The 21,367-nt window shown below is 43.4% G+C and overlaps 1 protein-coding gene across 12 annotated transcripts in view; it reads right to left on the bottom strand.

Moving 5' to 3' along the window:
- Positions 1-21,367, bottom strand: part of ANKRD44 (ankyrin repeat domain 44) — a 311,506-nt gene that overhangs the window by 135,429 nt on the left and 154,710 nt on the right. For all 12 annotated transcript variants that reach the window (XR_004382975.1, XM_032860168.1, XM_032860169.1 and 9 more), the window contains exons 3-4: positions 15,957-16,035; positions 4,052-4,122 (exon numbers count right to left, since the gene is read on the bottom strand). Coding sequence is in view for 11 of the 12 variants with exons in the window: in XM_032860168.1 (XP_032716059.1) it covers positions 4,052-4,122; positions 15,957-16,035 (150 nt within the window). In the remaining variant the exon portion in view is untranslated. The remainder of the gene's footprint in view (positions 1-4,051; positions 4,123-15,956; positions 16,036-21,367) is intronic.

The following is a 21,367-nucleotide window of genomic DNA, read 5'->3' as shown; positions in this document are numbered from 1 at the left end:
GCTTCCGGAAACTCTCCCTGTAAGGCCCAAATCTTGTTCGTCTATGTTATCTAGAACTGCACAACTTGTTCCCCTCATATTCTGGCAAGAGACCCTCTTCATGTCTTCTCACAGTGGGAGCAGTCGGTGGGGGGGTTGGTGAGTCAACGGACAGTGCTGCTTGGCTCCATTACTTGTTTGGCTGTGTCCTCCCTGGGCACCCCAGACATGGGCAGGGGTGGGTTCCAGATCAGGAGGATTGGGACTGGGTCGGAAGGAAGCACACGGCACAGCCTGGTCAGTACCAGGAAAAGGCCTGAAGGTTTATCTCCAGAACCCAATCCACGTTGAAGCATTTTCAGTGGGTATGACCCTGCCTTGTTCTGCTTTCCGGTCTGTGTAGGCGCTTTTCTGTCAGGCATGGGTGGATGTTTAATCAGTAAGATGATCTGATATGCCCATTGCTGTTACAAGCTCAGGAAGTAAATTTAGCAATGAACATGATTTTTCCAGACATAGAAATTGGGCCATAAAGTTTTCCTGGATGGAAAGAAAGCTCAGAACTCTTGACTTATACTGATATCTCTGACTTCCACGGGTACCTGTGCTGAATACAATTTTGACACTCACCCTGATGGTGCAGGTTCCAGTAGCTGAAATGGCTCCCAGGGCTACACTTCAGAAACAAGCTTCAGATGGGTTTAACTTGCATACCTGCAAGATGACTGCCACTGGCCTTCTCTGTGGTGCAGACTAGTTCTATGTTAACGGTTGTACAGAGAATCAAGTTAACCTAGCTTATGTTATTAGAACGACAGTCTTTAATGAATCACTCAGAAAACAATTGTTTAGGGGCACCTGGGTGGCTCAGTCGGTGCAGCATCTGCCTTTGGCTCAGGTCATGACCCCAGGGTCCTGGGATCAAGCCCCGCATCAGGCCCCTTGCTCGGCAAGAAGCCTGCTTCTCTCTCTCCCTCCGCAGCTCCCCCTGCTTGTGCTCTCTCTCTCAAATAAATGAAATCCTTTTTAAAATATTTAAAAAAAAACCCACTGTAAACAAAACAATTGTTTACCGAGCAGCCAAGATCCTAGAAACACAATGACAAGCAATACGGGCGGCACTCATTTCAAGGAACTTAATATAGAGAAGGTCTTTTTAATTAGAATAGGATAACAATTTCAGGGGTTGTTTTATATAGTTCCAACTTAGCCTATGTTGGAACTACTTTGCTCGGGATCTCCGCCCCGGTCCTGTTGGCCACAAGAGCACTCTTCATGCTTTCTGGAAGGCACGACGAAAGCACAGGCTGACCACTGTGCTGGGCGTCTGTGCTGGGGCAGCTTGCCTACGTCGTCACCGACCAGCTGGAGCCACGTGCTGGCACGAGGCATCTCCGGTGCACCTTCAGGACTTGCAGTATCTCCCTCAGTTTCTCCCACCCTTGGGCCACGTGCCTGCAAGCTCTAAGCTGAAGCCCGCAGCAGTTTTTATCCTCCCCCAGCAGCAGACCCTGCCTGCGGACAGTGACTTCACGATCACACAGAACCCATGGGGACAGCCTGACACAAACTTCTGCAGCAGCTCACACAATCGTGGAAGGTCTAATTACTATAATAAATATCTTATCTTGGATCTCCCTCGGTGCTTCTGGTCCCCTAATTGAACCCGGAACCATCAATTACCTACAATTTAGAAGCAAAGGTCTTTGAGGACAGTACAGAGTTTATAAGCCTTTCAATGAAGAAAGGGTTTTTAATTCATATTCATATAAGTAATACTGGTGTTTGCCAATCCAAGCAATGGACCGACGTGCCAGCTCTCACCTGAGCACACAGGTCCCCTTCGGCAGCCAGCTCTCAAAACACCAACCCAAACCTTCTCTGCTGTTTCCCCATCAAGCCCATTTCTCTTGCCTCAGCTGTGACTTAGGGGAGGCACAATGTATAGGCAGTAGCATCCGATTCAAAGGAAGCAAGAAATCTGAATTTAGAACTGCCAGGCACAGAGACGTGCTCACAGTCAGTTCCAGAGATGGTTACAGAGACCCAATATTCATAAGAAACTTTTTAACTTGTTGTAGTAGATATTAATAGGAAGTCATCCTCTTTCACAAGTTTATATATGACCCTGATTATTTACAACTCAGGGCCTGTGTTTAATTCCTTCCCAGCCAAGAGACACCTGAAAGGGATTTTTTTCCCCCAGCAAACCTGCAGAGGGAGCTGGTTCCTTAGAGAAGCAACAAACGCCTTTCTCAGATAGACTGATCGGTCACTGGGTTGACTGAACTCACCCTAAAGACCGGTAAAGAAGGCAAGCGGATGGTTGCTGCCATGGATGTTTTGGGGACTGAAGCAAGTAGCGGACCTAGCAAAGGGAGAGAGCACTTGGGAAAGATCCCATAGTTCTGAAATCATCTAGTCTTCTGTTTTTCTGTCCCACTAGACTACGTGCCTCCTAAGCACAAGGCCTGGAATATAGGAAGTGCTTAGTGAAATTTTTTTTTTTTTAACTTAAAAGACCTGGTTCTTGTTAAAAGAGGAAACAAACCCATATTTTTCAGAAGATCCTTAAAAAGAAATTTGCTGAAGATCACATGGTCTTAAAAGACCAGGAAATACTTCTCTGAAGGAGCTGGTCTCATGAAGCTGGTCATACCAACGCAAGCAGCCACTGTCCCTGCTTTCCCAGGTAAAACAGAAATGACCATAAGAAGGTTCTGGATTCCCCAGAGCATAAGCCCGGCAACTTAGGATCATTAACCTTCCTCATTCCCTGGGGCCCTCAGAAAAGAGAACACAACCCACACCTTCTCTTTTTTTTCTTTTTTTTTTCTTTTTTTAAATTTTATTTATTCATTTGAGAGAGCATGAGAGCTAGAAAGAGAGCACATATAGAGGAAGAGGAAGAGAGATAAGCAGGCTCCCCGCTGAGCAGGGAGCCCAATGCTCGGCTCAATCCCAGGCCCCCAGGATCACAACCTGAGCAGAAGGCAGACGCCCAACCAACTGAGCCACCCAGGCGTCCCAACACAAACCACACCTTATAAAAACTGCTCAACTCACACAGCACAGCAAGGAAGATTATGAGCACTGAGAAAAGTGTCAGGTACCAAGTATTTTGTGAAATTTCCAGACAGTTGCCAAAGAGGAAAAGCTGACACTGGTGACAGGCACCGACCCCTGTGACATTAGCAGGCACCCTCGGCGACAGCACTTGCTGCCGGACAGACGGGGAGCCCAGCTCCTTCTCCAGCAGCAGAGGAGTCATCTGGTCAAATCCGCCACCAAGACTAGTCATCCAATGACAAGTGCCTCCTGGGTAAGAGCCTCTGGTCTCCCAGGACGGTGAGAGACCCCTCTGACCGGGCTTCAGGGCTCACAGTCACCAGCATTCCCCACCTCTCCTCACCCACACTGGTTCTCTTTTCACCACTTTTACTTTCCCTGAACCAGCTGCTCCGTGCGCTGTAGCGTCAACGACCCTCCTCTCCGTTCCGACGTGCTAGATCGGACTGTATGAATCGTGATCATCTAAAACCATCTTCACCAGCATTTCCAGAATTCAAAATAAATTCTTGCTTGAGCACCTACCGTGGAGCAGGCTTGGGATACACCAGGGAACAAAACACAGGTCCCCGCCCTTGCGGAGCGTCCATTCTGGTGACATGTTTGCGGAGCTCAGGATGTTCATGCAGGACTGACCAGCTTCCTCTCCCTGCTGCTCCACCTCGGCCTTCTCAGTTAATGGCCCCACCATTCACCCAGGGGCCTCTCCTCTGCCTCACCCTCCCGAGGTCCCAAATGCTGTCAGGTTCATACTTACCCTGTGACCACACCCCAGCGCTCAGAGGACCCCCAGTCCTCTGCCATGTGACCTAACCTCTGCCATCAGACCTACCTCCACTACAGCGCTCGTTCCATCTACACAGAGCTGAACCCGCCATTCATTCATTTCCATGTCCCTTGTCCTCTAGCCTGTTTAGCCCCCTGCCTCCCTCCTTCCCCTGGCCTGGTAAGTGCCTACTCTCTAGGGCTTGGAGGTACTAGATTAAATAAGATAATCACTCACTTCACTTCTGGAGGCAACAGCCCGGTGCAGTGGGGTGAGCCACATGTTGTCCTTGGCATTGACACGAGCTCCTGAAAGCAAAAGCACAAGTCAGAGGCATAATGCAGTCAGGGGAAATTCTACTCATGTTAAGTCAAATGGGATATCTTGTGCTCTCATCTGCCTTGTACAACCACCCTATTTCTTTTTTTTTTTTTCCTTTTGTATCAGTCATGTACTTTCTAGCCACCAAACAGAAGGAGAGACCCAATACAGTAGAAAAATTGAAATCAGGAGCTGAAAATGGCACAAGAATTGGGAAAAGACTAGACAAGAAGTGCGATATCTCATTGGATAGGGGACACAGTGGTAAAAAGGCTGAGATTCTCCAGGAGTAGGGTCATGTAGATCCTGAAGAATGAAGAACTTTGCAGGTATGTGTGTAATGTAAATATATATGCATATATACATACAAAATATATGATTATATACAAATATAAAATTTTATCTATAAAATACATAGTCACATACGTTATTTTTAGTCACTAAGTAGACTTAACCTCATGGGGCACACAATGGCCTTCTTGGCAAACTGTCAAAGATGAGCTGCGTTCCAACAAAGGTATACTAGAGGTCAGCTGGATTTTAAACCAATCTTATAAAGTTGAGTTTGATGAGACTTGATCTGGGCTAAGGGGATTCACAGAAATCTGTTCTATCCAAGACTCTCGATGATTTCCCTGGCACAAGCCAGATATCTTGGGAGCAAGCAGCCGACTTCCATAGAGCTTTGGACAGACGTAACATGAAGCCTATGCACGTTGCTCAGAGCTCCTTCCGCTTGGGGAGGGGAGGGCGGCAGGCAGACAGTTTCAGATGGGCCAGAACCAACTCACATTCAGGGACGTGCCCTCACGCTCAACTTTCTGGGAGCCACGTCACCAATCGGGGGACAAAAGCTCCATGTGAATGGATTCCAAGAGTAGAGAATGCCTTCCTTCCGAGATAGACTCTCAGTTCCCCATGAGTGCAAGCCCACCACAGAAACACCCAACATCAGCTTCCTTTTAGGGGGGGGCGGGTTTTGTTTTGTTTTTTTAAAATATTTTATTTATTTGAGAGAGACAGTGCACGTGTGAGCATGAGTGTGGGGGGGGGGCAGAGAGAGAAACAGATGCCCCACTGAGCAAGGAGCTTCAATCAGGACTCGATCCCAGGACCCTGAGATCATGACCTGAGCTGAAGGCAGATGCTTAACCCACTGAGCCACCCAGTTCCCCCAGGTTTGAAGTTTTGATCAGTCTTTTGCTCAGATGGAAAATTTTGTGAAATAATTTTGTGTGATATCTTTGTAGATGTAACAAGAGGAACCTATGTTAGCCTCAGGCCAACAAGGAAGGGCGCTCCCGGGGAAGAAGACTGGAGGGATGAATCAAAGGAACCAGAAAGTAAGGTGGGGGAGGGGAAGTGCGCACGGGATGCCTCTGGAACAAGGGCCAAGAAAATGAGTCCAGTGGAAGCAGGACTGATTCATCTCTGTGAGCCCAAGGACAGCTGAGAGCTGAAAAGTAGAAACTTATTTTTAAAAAGTGAAAGAAAAAGGCAACAGGAGACTTTCATGGGTCAAGGTGAGCTAGAGGGGCACGTGCGTGGCTCAGTCGGTTAAGTGTCAGACTCTTGGTTTCCACCCAGGTGGTGATCTCAGGGTCTTGAGATCAAGCCCTGCATTAGGCTCCACCTGGGCATGGAGTCTGCTTAATACTCTCTCTCTCCCTCTTCCTCTGCCCCTCCCCCCACTCACTCTCTCAAAATTAAAAAAAAAAAAAAGTGAGCTCAAAATTCAGTTTAAGCCACCAGCTAAAAAATAAATACCAAATCATAGACCTTACAATATTTTTCTGTTTAACTGAAGAACAAATACCATCAACAATATTGATTCTAGAAAACAAGAACATAATACTCCCTAAAGCAAAGAAAAAATGTCTCCCCCCACCCCCGCCATTCTGATTTCGTTGGTTTGAGATGAGGCCAGGCACAAATAGTTTTTAAAAGCTCCCCAAGACCCAAGATTATTTTAATATGCTGTCAGGGTTGAAAGCCACTGAAAAATTGTTGTTTAGTTTATCAAGCTTCAAATCCTACTTCTACTGACTCCATCCAGGCAGCTCACCTAGGAGGCTCAAGCCCTTACCTCAACAGGCTCAGATGAGATCAGCGTGGGGATGCTAGGAATCAAAGGCAGTAGGTATCTCCCTCCCCTGGAGCAGGAAGTCCCGGGTTAACTGCTCCGGAGTGGACACCCGAAAGGGCTGGGGGCAAGTCTCCTCCCCCGGGGAAGCCTGCCTCAAGCTTCCCTTTGCTCGCCCTGTCCATTTTTAAGGAACGTCCTGTCACAAAGTCGAACCAGTCATCTGAGAGGGACAACACCTGGGCCACAGCACACTCCGGGTCTGGGCTGCCACCTACCCATCCGCACGATGTCCTTCTCCCCACTCTAGTCATCCCTTCCTTCAGCAAGTTTGGAGGAAGGAACAGGATGTGGAGGAAGGAACAGATGCGACACCTGCCACAGGTACCGAGTCAGCTCAGACTCAGAGCCTCAAAGTCTGCGCTGTCTGGTGGGAATGTGATGGGAGTCAGCGATGCAATTTTAAGTCTTGTAGTAGCCACATTAAAAAGGGGACAAAGAAAACAAGAAAAATTAATTTTAATTATATATTTTACTTAACTCAATACATCCAAAACATCATGCAATCGAGTTTAAAAGTTACTGAGGGCAGGGCGCCTGGGTGGCTCAGTGGGTTAAGCCTCTGCCTTCGGCTCAGGTCATGATCCCAGGGTCCTGGGACTGAGCCCCGCATCCGGCTCTCTGCTCAGCAGGGAGCCTGCTTCCCCTCCTTTCTCTGCTTACTTGTGATCTCTGTCAAATAAATAAATAAAATCTTTTAAAAAAATTATTGAAAAAAATTATTGAGGGAATTTACATTCTTTTTTTCATGCAGATGAAAAATATATATTCAAAAATTCAAAAAATTCAAAAAAATATGCATTCAAAATCCAATGTGTGTTTCATCCTTACAGCACATCTGCACCGAACCTGGCCACACATCACGTGCTCAGGAGCCACAGCTGGTTTGTGACTACCGTGTTCGACAGTGCAGATCCAAATGCTACGCAGTAGAGGCCAGACTTGGAGACTCATTGGCTGAGGAGCTCCCTTTAGTTCTAAAGAGCTACAGTTCGGGCGCCTGGGTGGCTCAGTGGTTTGGGCCTCTGCCTTCAGCTCAGGTCATGATCTCAGGGTCCTGGAATCGAGCCCCGCATCAAGCCCCACATCGGGCTCTCTGCATAGTGGGGAGCCTGCTTCCTCCTCTCTCTCTGCCTGCCTCTCTGCCCACTTGTGAATACAGAAAAATCTTTAAAAAATAAAAAAAAAATTAAGAGCTACAATTCTATTATTACAGCTCAGCGACAGCCAGGAGCCTTGTTCAAAGTTGCTAACATAATCTGAGCTCTTACTCTGTACGCTAACACACGTGTAGTCCATTCAATAGGGAGATGCTATTACAATGCCAATTTCATAGACGAAGGAACAAAGGCCATGAGAATTAACAGTCTCCAGGCAGCCAGCTAGGAAGGGGCAGACTTGAACCCAGGCAGTCTGATTTCAGTGCCCAAGTTCCTGGGCACTGTGCTTCACTCCATCACTAGCCATTCAACCAAACACTGATTAAGCTTCCCTTTCACTGTCCCCATCTTTCTCTCCATTCCTTACACTCATTCCTCTCTCCCTCAGTCCATCTCTCTCTCTTCCTCCATTTTCGTATATCTATTTTCAAATATATATTCCCTCTTGATTTCATTTCCTTCTTTCCCACCTTTCTCCTTTTAGCGCCAAGCACTGGTTATAATAATATGAAACAGAAATACACATTTTATTATTCATAGTCTTTGAGAGAGTAAATTTTGCATTGCATGTGCATAAACTTCAAAAGCTAATGCAAGAAGAACCCCAAATGGCAAGACGCCTAGAAAAATAGACTTCTCAAAATTCAAGAAGGAGAGGCATATGAAAGCAACATTAACATACCATTTCACACCCATCAAATTGGTGAAAATTATAAAGTAGGGCAATGCCAAGAGTTAGCAAGGGTATGGAGAAATACTAAGACTTCCATATAGGCAGTGGGAGCATGGACTGGTACAACCGTCTTCGGGAAGCAGTTTGGTTCCACCTGGGAAAATTGACAATACGTGTGCCCTACTACCCAGCAACCCCCAGTTGTATACCCTGGACAAACTCTATAAGAATGTTCACTGCAGCATGTTCATAACAGCAAGAAACTGGAATCTTAAGTGTTGGTTGAGAGGAAAATGGAGAAATATGTTTGGTATATTCATACAATGGAATGCCCTCATCATGGAAATGGAGGGACTGAAGTTTTACCTATACAGAAACAGATGCACTTCAAAAACACAAAATGAATGAACAAATGAGGTTGCAAAGTATTACCTGTGGCATAATGCCAGTTATATCAAGTTTTTAAATTTACAAAAACAATTCTATACCTGGTTTGTGGATACACAGGCATGAAATAAAAATGGTAAATGTGGCTAAAGAAACAGATACCAACTGTGGATAGTGGTTGTTTCCAGGGAGGGGTGGTGGGAGAAAGGCTGAAGGAGTTCTGTCAAGTGGGCTCAAGTGTGTCTTCAATATTTTATTTAGGAAAAATGTATGAGGGGGCGCCTGGCTGGCTCAGTTGGTTAAGCTTCTGCCTTCAACTCAGGTCATGACCCTGGAGTACCAGGATGGAGCCCTGCATCGGGCTCCCCATTCAGTGGGAGACCCTTCCCCTTCTCATGCTCTCTCTCTCTCTCTGACTCTCTCAAATAAATAAATAAAAACTAAAAAAAAAAAAAGATACAAACATGGAAAAAATGTTAAGATTTCTTAAAGCTTATTATATCATTCTCCATATTTTCTGTGTTTGAAATATTTACTATCAAACATTCTTAAGAAAGCTAGCACATTTGAGTTGTTATGTTTCTTCATAAAAATGGGGAGGATTGAGATGCTTTTCCTTATGTTATTTTTTGTTCTCAGTTAGTGGCCCTTCTCCCTGGTAAAAATAAAATGACATTTCCCTGTATAAAGTAGACCAGTCATAGTCTCTTCCAGGATGTTCCTAAGGCTCACCCCAGGAGAGTAAAGAATTAGGAACCAAAACTGCTGTTGGATTTCTAGATAACCTTGGTTGCACAGTTGAATTTGAAAAGAAATTTTCAGGTTAACAATGTGTTCCTTCCTGGTCTCATTGTTCCTACTCATGCTCTCTTCCCTCCACAATCACTGTAGCTGACCCCACAGGTAGACCCCCAGCTACAGAACAGAGGCAAGTCCGCACACCCAGAAAAGGTGGACCACGGAAGTCCATGACCACTCAAAGGTGAGAGAGCTCTAGAATCTGATGGAATCTTTTGCCATCTCTCCAAATGTCATCTCATCACCTCATTTTGAATCTAAGTATCTCAACCCAGTAGCTCCTCACCAGGCAGACCATGAGGAAACTAACAAGGGGCACAGTGCCTGTGTGTGGTACCTGCCCAGACCTGCACCCACCTGCTTTGTCCACTGTGTGTTGAAATCTTACCTTAAGTCTCCCTCTACCTTCTCCCTGCCCCCCCATCCTCCCTCCCTCCCTCCCTTATACACACAACCTATTTCTGTCTTTGTGTGTGTGTGCACTAGAATGCTCTATAACATGTTTCTAAAGGAAGTAACTGTGGGTTAATGTTAATATGAATCCTCATGAATGTATTATAAAAGGTTAGTTGTGAAAGTAAAATGCTGGAAACTTTGAGGATAGACAAAGAAGAGTTGGTTAAATAAATCCTTATATAGCCATATGAGGTAGCTGTGGTGACTTATAAGAATTCCTAATAATGTGGAGAGATGTTCACAAACTACTGTTATGGGAAAAAAGCAAGTACTGAAATAGTCTGTATGCAATGAGCCCACTCTGTAGAAACACTGAACAGTCAAGAAGGATGAACCACGAAAGCCCCAAGATCACTTTCTGGCCCATGGTAAGCACTACCTAACGCTTGCTCACTATTAGCAGATCAGAGCCAGGGACTCAGGGATAGAAACTGGGGCATCAGCCAACGGCACAATGTGCCAACTTAGTTCTAAGGCCAGGGCAGACCTAAGTTAACAGTTGCTCATTGAAGGACGCTTCTTGGTTAAAAGAGAAGTTCCTTAGTGTCTCTTCCATTGAGCCGGTTTGAACAGCAGCTATGAAAACCTGCCTGCCCCGATGAAAGGCAACAGTCCTGAGTGAAGTAAGTCAAGCAGAGAGAGTCAATTATCATAAGGTTTCACTTCCTTGTGGAGCATAAGCAATAGCATGGAGAGCATTGGGAGATGGAGAGAAGGGAGTAGGGGGAAATCGGAGGGGAAGACAAACCATGAGAGATTGTGGACTCCGAGAAACAAACTGAGGGTTTTGGAGGGGTGGGGGGTGGGGGGTTGGGTGAGCCTGATGGTGGTATTAAGGAGGGTACGTGTTGCATGGAGTACTGGGTGTGGTGCCTAAACAATGAATCTTGGAACACTGAAAAGAAATTAAATAAATAAATAAAAGCAAAAAAATAAAAATAAAAATAAATACAATAAGAAATAATACCTGAAAAGAAAAAAAAAAAAGCAACACTCCTATTTTACTACATGTTTTGATCATATAAATAATGCATGAATGCACTGTTTTTTTAAATGAATTCATATATTTGAGTAAATTCCTCTTTAGTATCATCCTCAATGCTGGACTCTTCCCACTTACTGGGAAAAAACTACTGCTCTGAGCCTGTTACATAAGCTTCCAGTTTCTTTTATCCCTTTACGTGCCAATCTGTGTACCACAGAAAATTGAGAGAATTAAGCTGAGTGGTCAGTACAATATTCTTCCTGTGTGTTTAAAACATTATGCAATAATTTAAGAAAACCGACATCTCTGTTGACACTTACAGTATGAGTCCATTCTTTTTAATTACCACGTGTATTCCGACACACAAACACATTATATTTTTTAGATATTCTCCCCATCGATGGGTATTTCATTTGTTTCCGATATTTCTTTATACAAACAGTGCTGCTGTGACCATCCATAATGTGATTCCTCATCCAAACATCAAGCATTATCTAGGACAGACCGTTAGAAATGGACTTCCATCATGGGTCATGCACACTTTTGGTCCTAATCCTTAGTCTCAGCCCTCCAAAGGGAGCTACTGTATGAGACTGCTTCATTTCCCACATCCTCATCAACACTTGGTGTTATCATTTAAAATACTGCAAATCTGATTGGGAGAAAATAGCATCCTATTTCTAATTTTTTCTGTTTAATAGTGAGATTGGGGATCTCCTAAGATGTTTGTTTACTGGCCATTTGCAACTCATTCTCTGAGAATTGCTTGTTCATATTCTTGGCCTATTTCCTCTATTTTGCCATTATATTGTTATTATATATTATATGAAATATATATTCTATTCTATTGTTTTTTCTTATAATTTATACATTTACATCGTATTGTTGTTCCTATTATTATTTATATATTCTGAAAACGTCCAGTTTTAAGTAGATCCAAAGTGGCGTTTAATAATTCAAATTCTTTCAAGGGGAAAAATGACCCTGAGCTCGCTAAGTATCACAAAGCAACACACACTGGGCGTGTCACAAACAACCCACACCAGCACTGTTTGTGTGTAGTGTTAAAGTCACTTGAAGAATGGAAAAATAATTAGAAATCTAGGAGGTGGCTTCCTTCAGTCTCCGTCTCTCCACGCATCCACCTCCAAAAGGTTAAACAGCCAGCTGCCAGGAAAATCTCCTCTCCTGGAACAGCAAAATTATTATGACAAAAGCAGAGTTATCTGACCGGGGACGAAGGCCTATTTCATCAGTGTCATCCCCCTGCCACAGGCTTCCTCATCCTCTTCCGTCCAACACGTCCAAGAGTCTTGTTTACATGTCAGAGGGAGACGTCGGAAGGTTTCGAATTGAATATTTATAACTGATTTTTCTAAAGGAAGCTTCATGTTATTTACCTGCCTGTCAGGCGCCATTGTGTACTGAAGGACACAGAGTCTGCATGTCTAATGATTTAAAGGCAAACACTTTTTACTCAAGGACATTTTGAAGCTTGAACATTAAAAAAAAAAAAAAAAAAAGTGCTAAGCTATAACTGATTCTCCAGAAACAAAGATCCAACTCAAAGTTGTCAGGCATCTACTCTAATTATAGACAAAGTATGCTTACATTGTACCCCTATTACCACTTGATTTTTTTTTTTTTTATAGAGATCAAGAGTAAAGGAAACTAAGTCTCTTTCCCAGAGGCAATGTTTCTGTTCTCTTGGCCTTGTCATCTAGGAAGAAGTAAAACAAAGGAAAAAGGTAGACTAAGGGATTGAAAAACCTTACAGGCCAGAGAGAAGGACTGATTCTTAAGGCTGGGTTATCCAAAATTTGACTTTTAATTGTATAAATAAATACGAAAGAAAGATCATAAATGAAATACAAATATAATAGAATGAAATCAGCTTGCTATTGATTTTGCTTTGAAACAAACAGACCAATACAGCGCAGGAGCCCTGTCCTTCAAAGCAACGACCTTGGAAGAGTGTATGATAATTCAGTGTTTGTAGCAATTGCTTAAAACATTTTTCAAACTCCCTTTGGACTTGCCTTTAGAGCTAGCTGACACACCCACCAGAAAACGTCTCATTACTTTATAATCACACCACACTGAGGACGCTAAAACCAGCACTACTTGGTTTAATCACCCCTCTTTCACCAGAAACACCTCCAAAAAAAAAAAAAAAATCAAAAACAACCACAAAAGGATGAATATGTATTATGCATTAAAAAATCAAAAGAATGACCTGCCATCTACTCTGATAACAATTTGCATTGAGAAAAGGAGTCACCTTTTGACAAAATCACAGGAAATAATTTTACAGGAATACCACTTGTTTTGTGGCCGATGTTCTAATGAATATCATTTTTAAAAAAGATTTTATTTATTTATTTGACAGAGAGAGAGAGAGAGATCACAAGTAGGCAGAGAGGCAGGCAGAGAGAGAGGGGGAAGCAGGCTCCCCGCTGAGCAGAGAGCCTGATGTGGGGCTCGATCCCAGGACCCTGGGATCATGACCTGAGCCGAAGGCAGAGGCTTAACCCACTGAGCCACCCAGGCGCCCCTAATGAATATCATTTTTAATGAGTAGTTACACCTCACAAACACGTGGCATGTTAGAAGATGGGTACTTGCAGTTTTCTTCCTTCAGCCCAGGACTTGAACCCTTGTGCACCCCAAGTTTCTCTATCGGGTCCTATCACCAGGCTCATCGTTTCCTTGTGTTCAGCTTCCTGGAGCTCAACCCTGGTCACTTCACTCTTAGCCACTGATGGGCTTGCCTGGTCTCATTCATGTATCTCCAGCAAACGATTTAGCAAACTCTGAACCTTCTCTTGACCTTAATCCCGACTCGGCTAGTTCCCAAACAGAAGCCAGAGGCAGGGGCTGGAAATAAAGCCAGGATCTGAACCGGCGGTTGTAAGAAGAGGAAAGTTTGAAAGCTTGAATTCCACCCTTTCTACTCAGAGACATTCAGGGTTCCATCTTCCTGGCTACTAGGAGATAAGGTCGGTAGGAATTGAGTGGGCTTGGGTTACACCACGCTCCGTAGGCTAATACAACAATGGAGTACACAGCTGTAATGGGCTATTCTGGCAAGGCTAAATTATTTGTCCAACATGGGAATCATTAGCACCTCATTCATTATTAAATTGGAAAACAGTTTGGTTGGATTCCCTGAAGCATCAGCGCCAGATGTAAGCTCAGAAATGCAATCATGCTGTTCCTGTCATGATATTTCTTCAGGAATTTAATATACAAATTGAATTAAGGAACTTTCAGGGAAATTAAAGCCATGTGAATTCCAAGAGTTTGTCTAAGCTTCCAGAGTTGAGTAAAATTTCTAAAGCACTTCCCCCAATGCTCTCCCATACCCTAAGCCTCCCTAATTTGATATGAGGAGGAGGAAAAATTCCGTAGCACGAGCCATCCAAATTATACTAGAGAGGCTGACAGCTCAGTAATGCTGAGACCACACAGGTGTGCCAATCGAGATCTACGGAACAATCTCTCCAGGCTCTACTGGGTGAGCCCCACGTAAGAGAGGCTGCTGGACTCCATCTCACATGACGGTGATGTGAAGCCACATTTCTCGAAAGTCAGCAGCCCGCAGATGTCTGAAGAAAACAGTTGGGTCAACTTCATGCTGCAGAATTAACATCTTCCTTCAGAAGTGGAAAAACAAACAATCCAAAAAACAAAGTTGGGAGTCCAAGATAAAATTCTGAATTTGCACGTTCATGAACTAAGCATTCCTCTGAGAGTCTGAGATATCTCTTAATACATCCGGATGGTTGGGACCACTTCAGTGTCATCCCACAAAATTCTTTATTTTACACCCCCACTGATTCTGCCTACAATCTTCCACGGACCAAATTTCCACTGTCGGGGCCACCGGCCAGGTGTGTACTGGCTCTTGGCCACAGTCTGTGTCTGTACCAAACAATATGTGTTTGCTTGGATCATAGCCCTGGAACATCTTTAAAATTGTCAGAAGGAAGGCCTGCTCTTGAAAACACAGGAATGCCACATAAAATCTAAGCTATGCTCCGTGCAATTGTCAGGAGCACAGGGCACACGCGTTGTATGGCACAGAATACTTGTTTCTTGGGAAATCCACCTCCAGAACATGAACACGACAAAAGTAAAAGCCATGTGAATCATCCTGGTGTATCACAGCACAATTCTCGGGTTTTGTTTTGCTTTTTCTACAGTGTTCCCCACATCTGTTTGAATACACGCATTAATTAGCTCCTACCTTTGCATAGTCTACTTTGGAATTCTACAGTTTCCCCTTACTACAGCAAACAAAGGCAAAACCTTAGTATAGGCCTTTTGCATAGTCTGTGGGCAGAAGTATTTCCTCCAGATTTTAATCGCCCTAAACGAAAAGGAGGAGGGGGAAAGCCAGCCAGTCTGCAATCCACACCAAGACACATGTGTGTGCTCAGATCCATTCCGGGGATCTGTCTAGCAAATACTCAAGGGAGAAAGCACATACTGGTTTTGGAAACCAGTTTGGTGAGATGTACTAAGCACACAGGTTTCCAAAAATGAAAGCATTGACATTTCTAAATCCAATGAGATATTTAAGAAAATAAAGAGAATAATATCATAAAACCATGTTTGCCATATCTGCTTCCAATCTTTTTTAAAGAAAATATTTTACAGAGTTGCAGTCTCTTTTTTACCCTTCCCTGAAAATATCTCTCACTCAACCACCCCTCAGAGGTAACCACTATCTGGAAATTGATATGTTTCCTTTCCTTCCATGTTTTATTACATAGTCATAGTCATGTGTCCATAGACAAAACATAGTATTGTTTTGCCACAATTTGCCAATTTAAATGTATTATAAATACAAACAAACATTTGGTGTTTGTTTGTGTAGGCTTTAAGGAATGAGTTTTGTTTGTTTATTTTTTTTAACAATGAAAAAAATGCAAAGATATTCACACCTACTGAATTCATCTACAATACAGGGCCTCATTAATCAGAAATCAGACTTTCAGGGCAACATAAATGTTTTACAGAAGATGTCATTTTTCATTGAGAACAACCTCTTGCATTGTTTTTTAGTCTACTGATAAAATCACTGGTCAAATCCACTTCCACGAGCACAATAAAGAAATTTATTTGGGTTCGCTGAAGTAGTTTATCTAGTGATTGAATTTCTAGTCATTGAACTTTGCATCTGCACCTGACTTTTAAGAACAGCTGGTATTTACCTGACAGAATGAGGAGTTCGATGATCTCTGCATCTCCCAGGAACGCAGCCACGTGAAGTGGGGTTCGCTTCTCAGAATCCTGAAACAGCAGCAAAGATAAGCAAGTCAGTGGAGGCTGGCGGTGCCTTCCATAGGCAGAGTAAAACACGTCACTCACTCTGAGGTTAATGCTTGTAGGAGGGAGTGAAGGCCAAAACCTACTCAGGTGAGCTCTGGGTATACATTTCTCTCTGCATCTCCCAAAGTCACAGGTACACAAGATCCTGCCCTGTGTCTGTGTGTTGTGTTTGTCTCCCTGCTCCTTTTGTTGGAGCCTTGCTCGGGTCAGGGACAGCCTATCACGCAATGGATAAGAAATTCAATTTATTTTCAGACCTTCCTTATGGTAAAAACAAAACAAAAACACAGAAAGAAAAACTCAAACCCTTCTACCTACCTTAACAGCAGTGTTCAAAGCATGCAATGATTTGTTTTCTTTCTAATGGAACACAGCGGAATTCTTCACAAGGACATCAAACATTAAGTACAGTCACCTTCTACTTTCTATCTCTATGAACTGTTGCCTAGCTCACCACCCATTCATGTGACACTTACTGAATGCCTATCACGTGCCATGAACCAGATTTGGGGTTCAGTCCTTGCCCTCATGAAATTTACCTTCAAGTGGGGAGGCTGCCAGTATTCATGGAAACCAAAGGCACGTGACATCATCTCAGATGGTGATAAAGCCTATCCCAAAACTAAAACAGGGTAATGGGGTCCAGTGACTAGGGAGATGGGAACAAGATTCCTTAGACAGGAAGAACAAGGCCTTTCTGAGAATACTGACGTTGAAGCTGAGAGCTTCTTTGTTTTACAGAAGAGAAAACTGTGGCTCAAATGAATTACGAAATTTCCTCCAGACCTCATAGGTATATAGCAGAGCCAAGATTGGACTTTTTCCTATCAGTCTTCAGTCTCAGTCCTTGGCAACGCATTTAACATATTGTGTTGTTAACACGATAAAATGCAGGGGGAAAAATATTGCTTCTCCATCTGTAAACTGGAATCTCTGATGAGAGAATTCAAGATAATGTCAGTAAATAAAGCCCTAGGCAGGCACGAAGCTTGGCCCAAGCACACCGAGAGCTCCAGGCAAAGCTGATTTGCCGTGAGCATAGAGAGTCGTGCGATATTTTCCCTCCAAGATGAAGAACCCCATGGGGGAAAGAACTGGTCTTCCTCCTCTCTGTCCCCACTGGAGCAGAAAACTCGATGTTCAGTGTTAATCAGCCAAACTGAACAGGTCCGTGTGAACTGCTTCTTCTACAAACTTCCCTGACCATTCCACACCGTAACCAAAGTTTGTAGGCTACGTCCTTGAGGTTTCGCCTAAAACCAGCAAGCATTTTAGTTTCAAGATCAGTGAAGTTGCTGTTGATTTTAATCATCGGTCCTGTCATCGCTTGATTACACAACCTACCCAACCACCCTCGGATTTGCCCAAGGACGCCATTCTGTTTTCCGACAGTTCCAGTCCTCAGCGCTTTCTCAGTCTCTTTCAGACTACTGCTTTTGGGCATTTTGTGACTCATTAACATCTAAAACAGATGGCAGACAGGAGATATCTTCAAATCAGTCTATCTGTTAGGAGGCCTGGCAAGTAGGTTTCAGGAAGGGTTGGACTTACTCTTAAGTGGATAAAAAAGAGAAGTCTGAATTAGATTGGAATTTACATCATCTATGTATGTATGTTGCAGGCGATTATTACAGTAACTGGAAAGAGGGCAGTCATGTAACGATTCCATATAAAGTAAAGGTATGCCATAGAAAATTCTGAAAGATATACAACCACAGTAATCCTCTTATCATTAAGTCACACTCTCTGTGAAAATAGAGATTCAGTATTTGAAAACTTGAAAAACATTTCAAATGTATTAACTGGCACAAAGAACTATATGAAGAATGGACCCTAGACGTTCATAAGTGTTTTCTGTTTTGCTCTCTCTACAGCACTTGCCATCTTACCCTTAAATTCTCTCTAAATCCCCACTGTATCTATGAAACATTTCTCTTGAGTCTTGTGACAAAAGTTATATAATTATATGTTCTTCTGTCAACTGAACTGGTTCCAGGGTTTGGTTCAACAAATTAAACCTTACCTAAGTGATTTAAACAAGGACTAACCCAGCCCAAATTATGACTTCATCTGACCTAAAGCAAAGTCAATGCTCTGCTTGAAAGCTTGGCCTCAAATAAAAAGCCAAGAAAACCTCAGTATCTAAAACTGGCTGGTCTGTCATTATAAGACTGGCTTTGCTGAATCTGTGGCCCATTTTATGACACGGCTTGTTCAAACTGAAGATTTTATAACATAAAATGGGTGTGTGTCATGTGAGATCACATAGTAAAAATTCTTAATTGTAACTACCAGCGTTCCTGTTGACATTTTTTTTTAAGATATTTATTTATTTATTTCAGAGAGGGACAGTGAGAGAGAGAATGGGGTGGGGGAGGTCAGAGGGAGAAGCAGACTCCCCGTGGAGCTGAGAGCCTGATGTGGGACTCAATCCCGGGACTCTGGGACCATGACCTGAACTGAAGGCAGTTGCTCAACCAACTGAGCCACCCGGGTGCCCTGTTGACATGCATTTAAATGTTTCCTAAAGCTTCCAGAACAACTATACCAACAGTGACATGCCATACACAGGTAGCTGTCTATGTCTACAAAAAAGATCTGTATTCAGGTAGCAGTTCTTTGGTTCTCCAAAGTATCAGAGCTATTTTCATGTGCTAATTTCACGTGCTACCAAGACCTCAACTAAAAAAGCAACGCACTTAACTAAAATAACAGTAACTACTGATGAAGGGTTACAAACACCAGCACTTTATGGAGGAACCTGCGTGATAGACAAGGTCATGAGCAGAGAGGTAAATAACAGAGCCACAGTAATCACCGTCCTCGGTCAGGTAGGTCAAATCAGCCCGGAGGTTGCCATTCGTCCTCTGCCTAAGTATGAGTCCACTCTACTTGACCACAAGCTAGGCAAATGGACAAGGAGATGCAATGGTAGAAAAAGGAAGGCAAGGAGTCTGGGGAAAAGAGTATACTAGTAATAATACTAGCAAAAATGTGTTCTAGGCTAATGGTATCTAGAAGAAGAAACAAAACCTAATTATGGAGTGCTTCAATTTTTTTTTCCCAAAATGCCTTTTATCTATTCTACTACTTGAATCTTGTAACATCCATATAAGAGCAGACACATCTCTTAGACACTTGCTGTTAAGTCTTATTATCATCATTTGAAAGATAATGATTTTTTTAGACCGAAAACTAGGGAGAGATTATATCATTTGCCCAGCACCTCAGGATAGATGAGGTGAAGAACTAGAACTGACACCCTCACATGGAGACAAATCCTTGACGTGGTATTGAAGAAAGATTCTTGAAATGAATTCATGTTGAAAAAAAAAAGCCAGACACTCTCACAGGTAGATGGAAAGGCAGTGCCTTGGCCTAGATTCCTGACAGGGGAATAAAAGTGTCTCCACTGAGCACCTGCATTCCCCAAATCTGTCATCATGTGGTTTGGGGTTTTGAATTCATAATACCTGCACAGCCCAGGAACTTTCAAGCTGAAAAATAGGCATAAAATTGGTTCTGGGCCAAGGACATCCGCAGGATGTCAAGAAGAAACAAAACCTGTGTGAAGAGACATGTCTTCGATACAAGCAACTTAGGACGCCCACAGCTAAGCCCCCAGTGAAGACGAGCTCACAAGCCTGAGCCGCAAGACTCACGTGGAAGCAAATTAGCCAGAAGCAAGAGTCAGCAGGCGCAACACCCAGAGAGAACCTGAGATAACAGAAGAATCAGAGATACGAATAACGTTTAAAATCATTTAAGGGGGGGGTGCCTGGGTGGCTCAGTGGGTTAAAGCCTCTGCCTTTGGCTCAGGTCATGATCCCGGGGTCCTGGGATTGAGCCACACATCGGGCTCTCTGCTCAGCAAGGAGTGTGCTTCCCCCTCTCCCTCTGCCTGCCTCTCTGCCTGCTTGTGTTCTCTGTCAAATAAATAAAACCTTTAAAAAAATTAAAAAAAAAATCGTTTAAGATACGAAAGACAAAGCCCAAAAAGAAAAAAATATGTATTTCTTTTTAAATGAACAAAATTTGAGGAAGAAGAGTGTAGGGGGAGTTTCAGAAAGCAGTGCAAACACATGATTTGGCAATCACCTACGACTTGGGTCTAAGATGAAAACAAGAAGCATAAACAAGAAGGCCAGGAGAAGAAAAAATAAGGACCATGACCTTGGGATAAGTTTCAGAGCCACTTACTCAGCCACATGTTCTAGACGTGGACCTTTATCAAGAAGTTATTCTACCCTAGGCATTGCGGTGGGTGTCAGGAATACAAAATGTAAAACATCCTGTTCACACCCTAAAGAAACTTACAGTCCAGTTACTGGTTTCCAAATCTAGGGCATCTGAACAAAAGTAATAACAGGAAAGTGGCTATTAGTGATATTTGTGAAGTTAAATGATTTAAGAAAATTACCAAAAACAACGAGACAAATGTCTTCATAAATACTGCCCTGAAACCCACCCTGGGCAGGAAATCTAAAATGACAAAGAAAAAAATCACTTCTGAATTAGGAAATAAGCACATCTTGTCCAGGACTCCCTAGAAACCCACTGGCTCCAGCTTATCTGGAAGCTTCGGAAACCCAAGGCCAGACTTCCAGGTCAGCCTGTATCTTACAGGCTGACTTAGGGATTGTTTCTGGATCAAAATTAGAATCGAGGACCAGGCCAGGAGCAGAGTAGCATTCAGACAGACACAGTGGCTGATCTAAGTGCTCTGCTCTGTTTGTGTTCACGGCCGCCCAGTGCTCCCGTGGACAGTCCACGATCACCGATGGTGGAGGGACGGTCATGGTGGTCTTTACAACACCCATGAATGCAAGAGGAGAAAAATCATTCAAAAACAAGCACAGTATGGTCAACACACAAGAAATGACTCATCAGTGTATTTTTTAAAAGATTATTCAAGTATCAAAAAAAAGACCTTTTCCCATTACCCAGCAGCTCTGATTCCAAGTAGCCCTTTGAAAATAGATTCAGACCCATGAAAAGTCACAGGTTTCTCCAGAAGGAAGGAAGGTAAACCCTTCCTTTCTATGAATAGCCAGAGACACACACAGCCAGCTGGCGTCTGAGCTAAATTTGCAGTATGTCATGGAGAGATCAGGCAGAGGAAGTTTCTGTCGTCTGTTTACCAAAGAGGCAGATGAAAGAGAATAAGGAACTTGAAGTGTGTACACATAAAGTGAGCTTGACATCGGCAGAGAGGCCATTCTGGCAGCCAAAACTACCGTGTAGGGGGCACCCCAAGCCTCTGTTCTAAAGATTAAGAATTGTTTATTACATG

The sequence above is a fragment of the Lontra canadensis genome, unplaced genomic scaffold (assembly GCF_010015895.1).
Source record: "Lontra canadensis isolate GAN:19392208 unplaced genomic scaffold, GSC_riverotter_1.0 scaffold18, whole genome shotgun sequence".
NCBI lineage: Eukaryota > Metazoa > Chordata > Mammalia > Carnivora > Mustelidae > Lontra > Lontra canadensis.
This window is presented reverse-complemented; position numbering and strand designations above follow the sequence as displayed.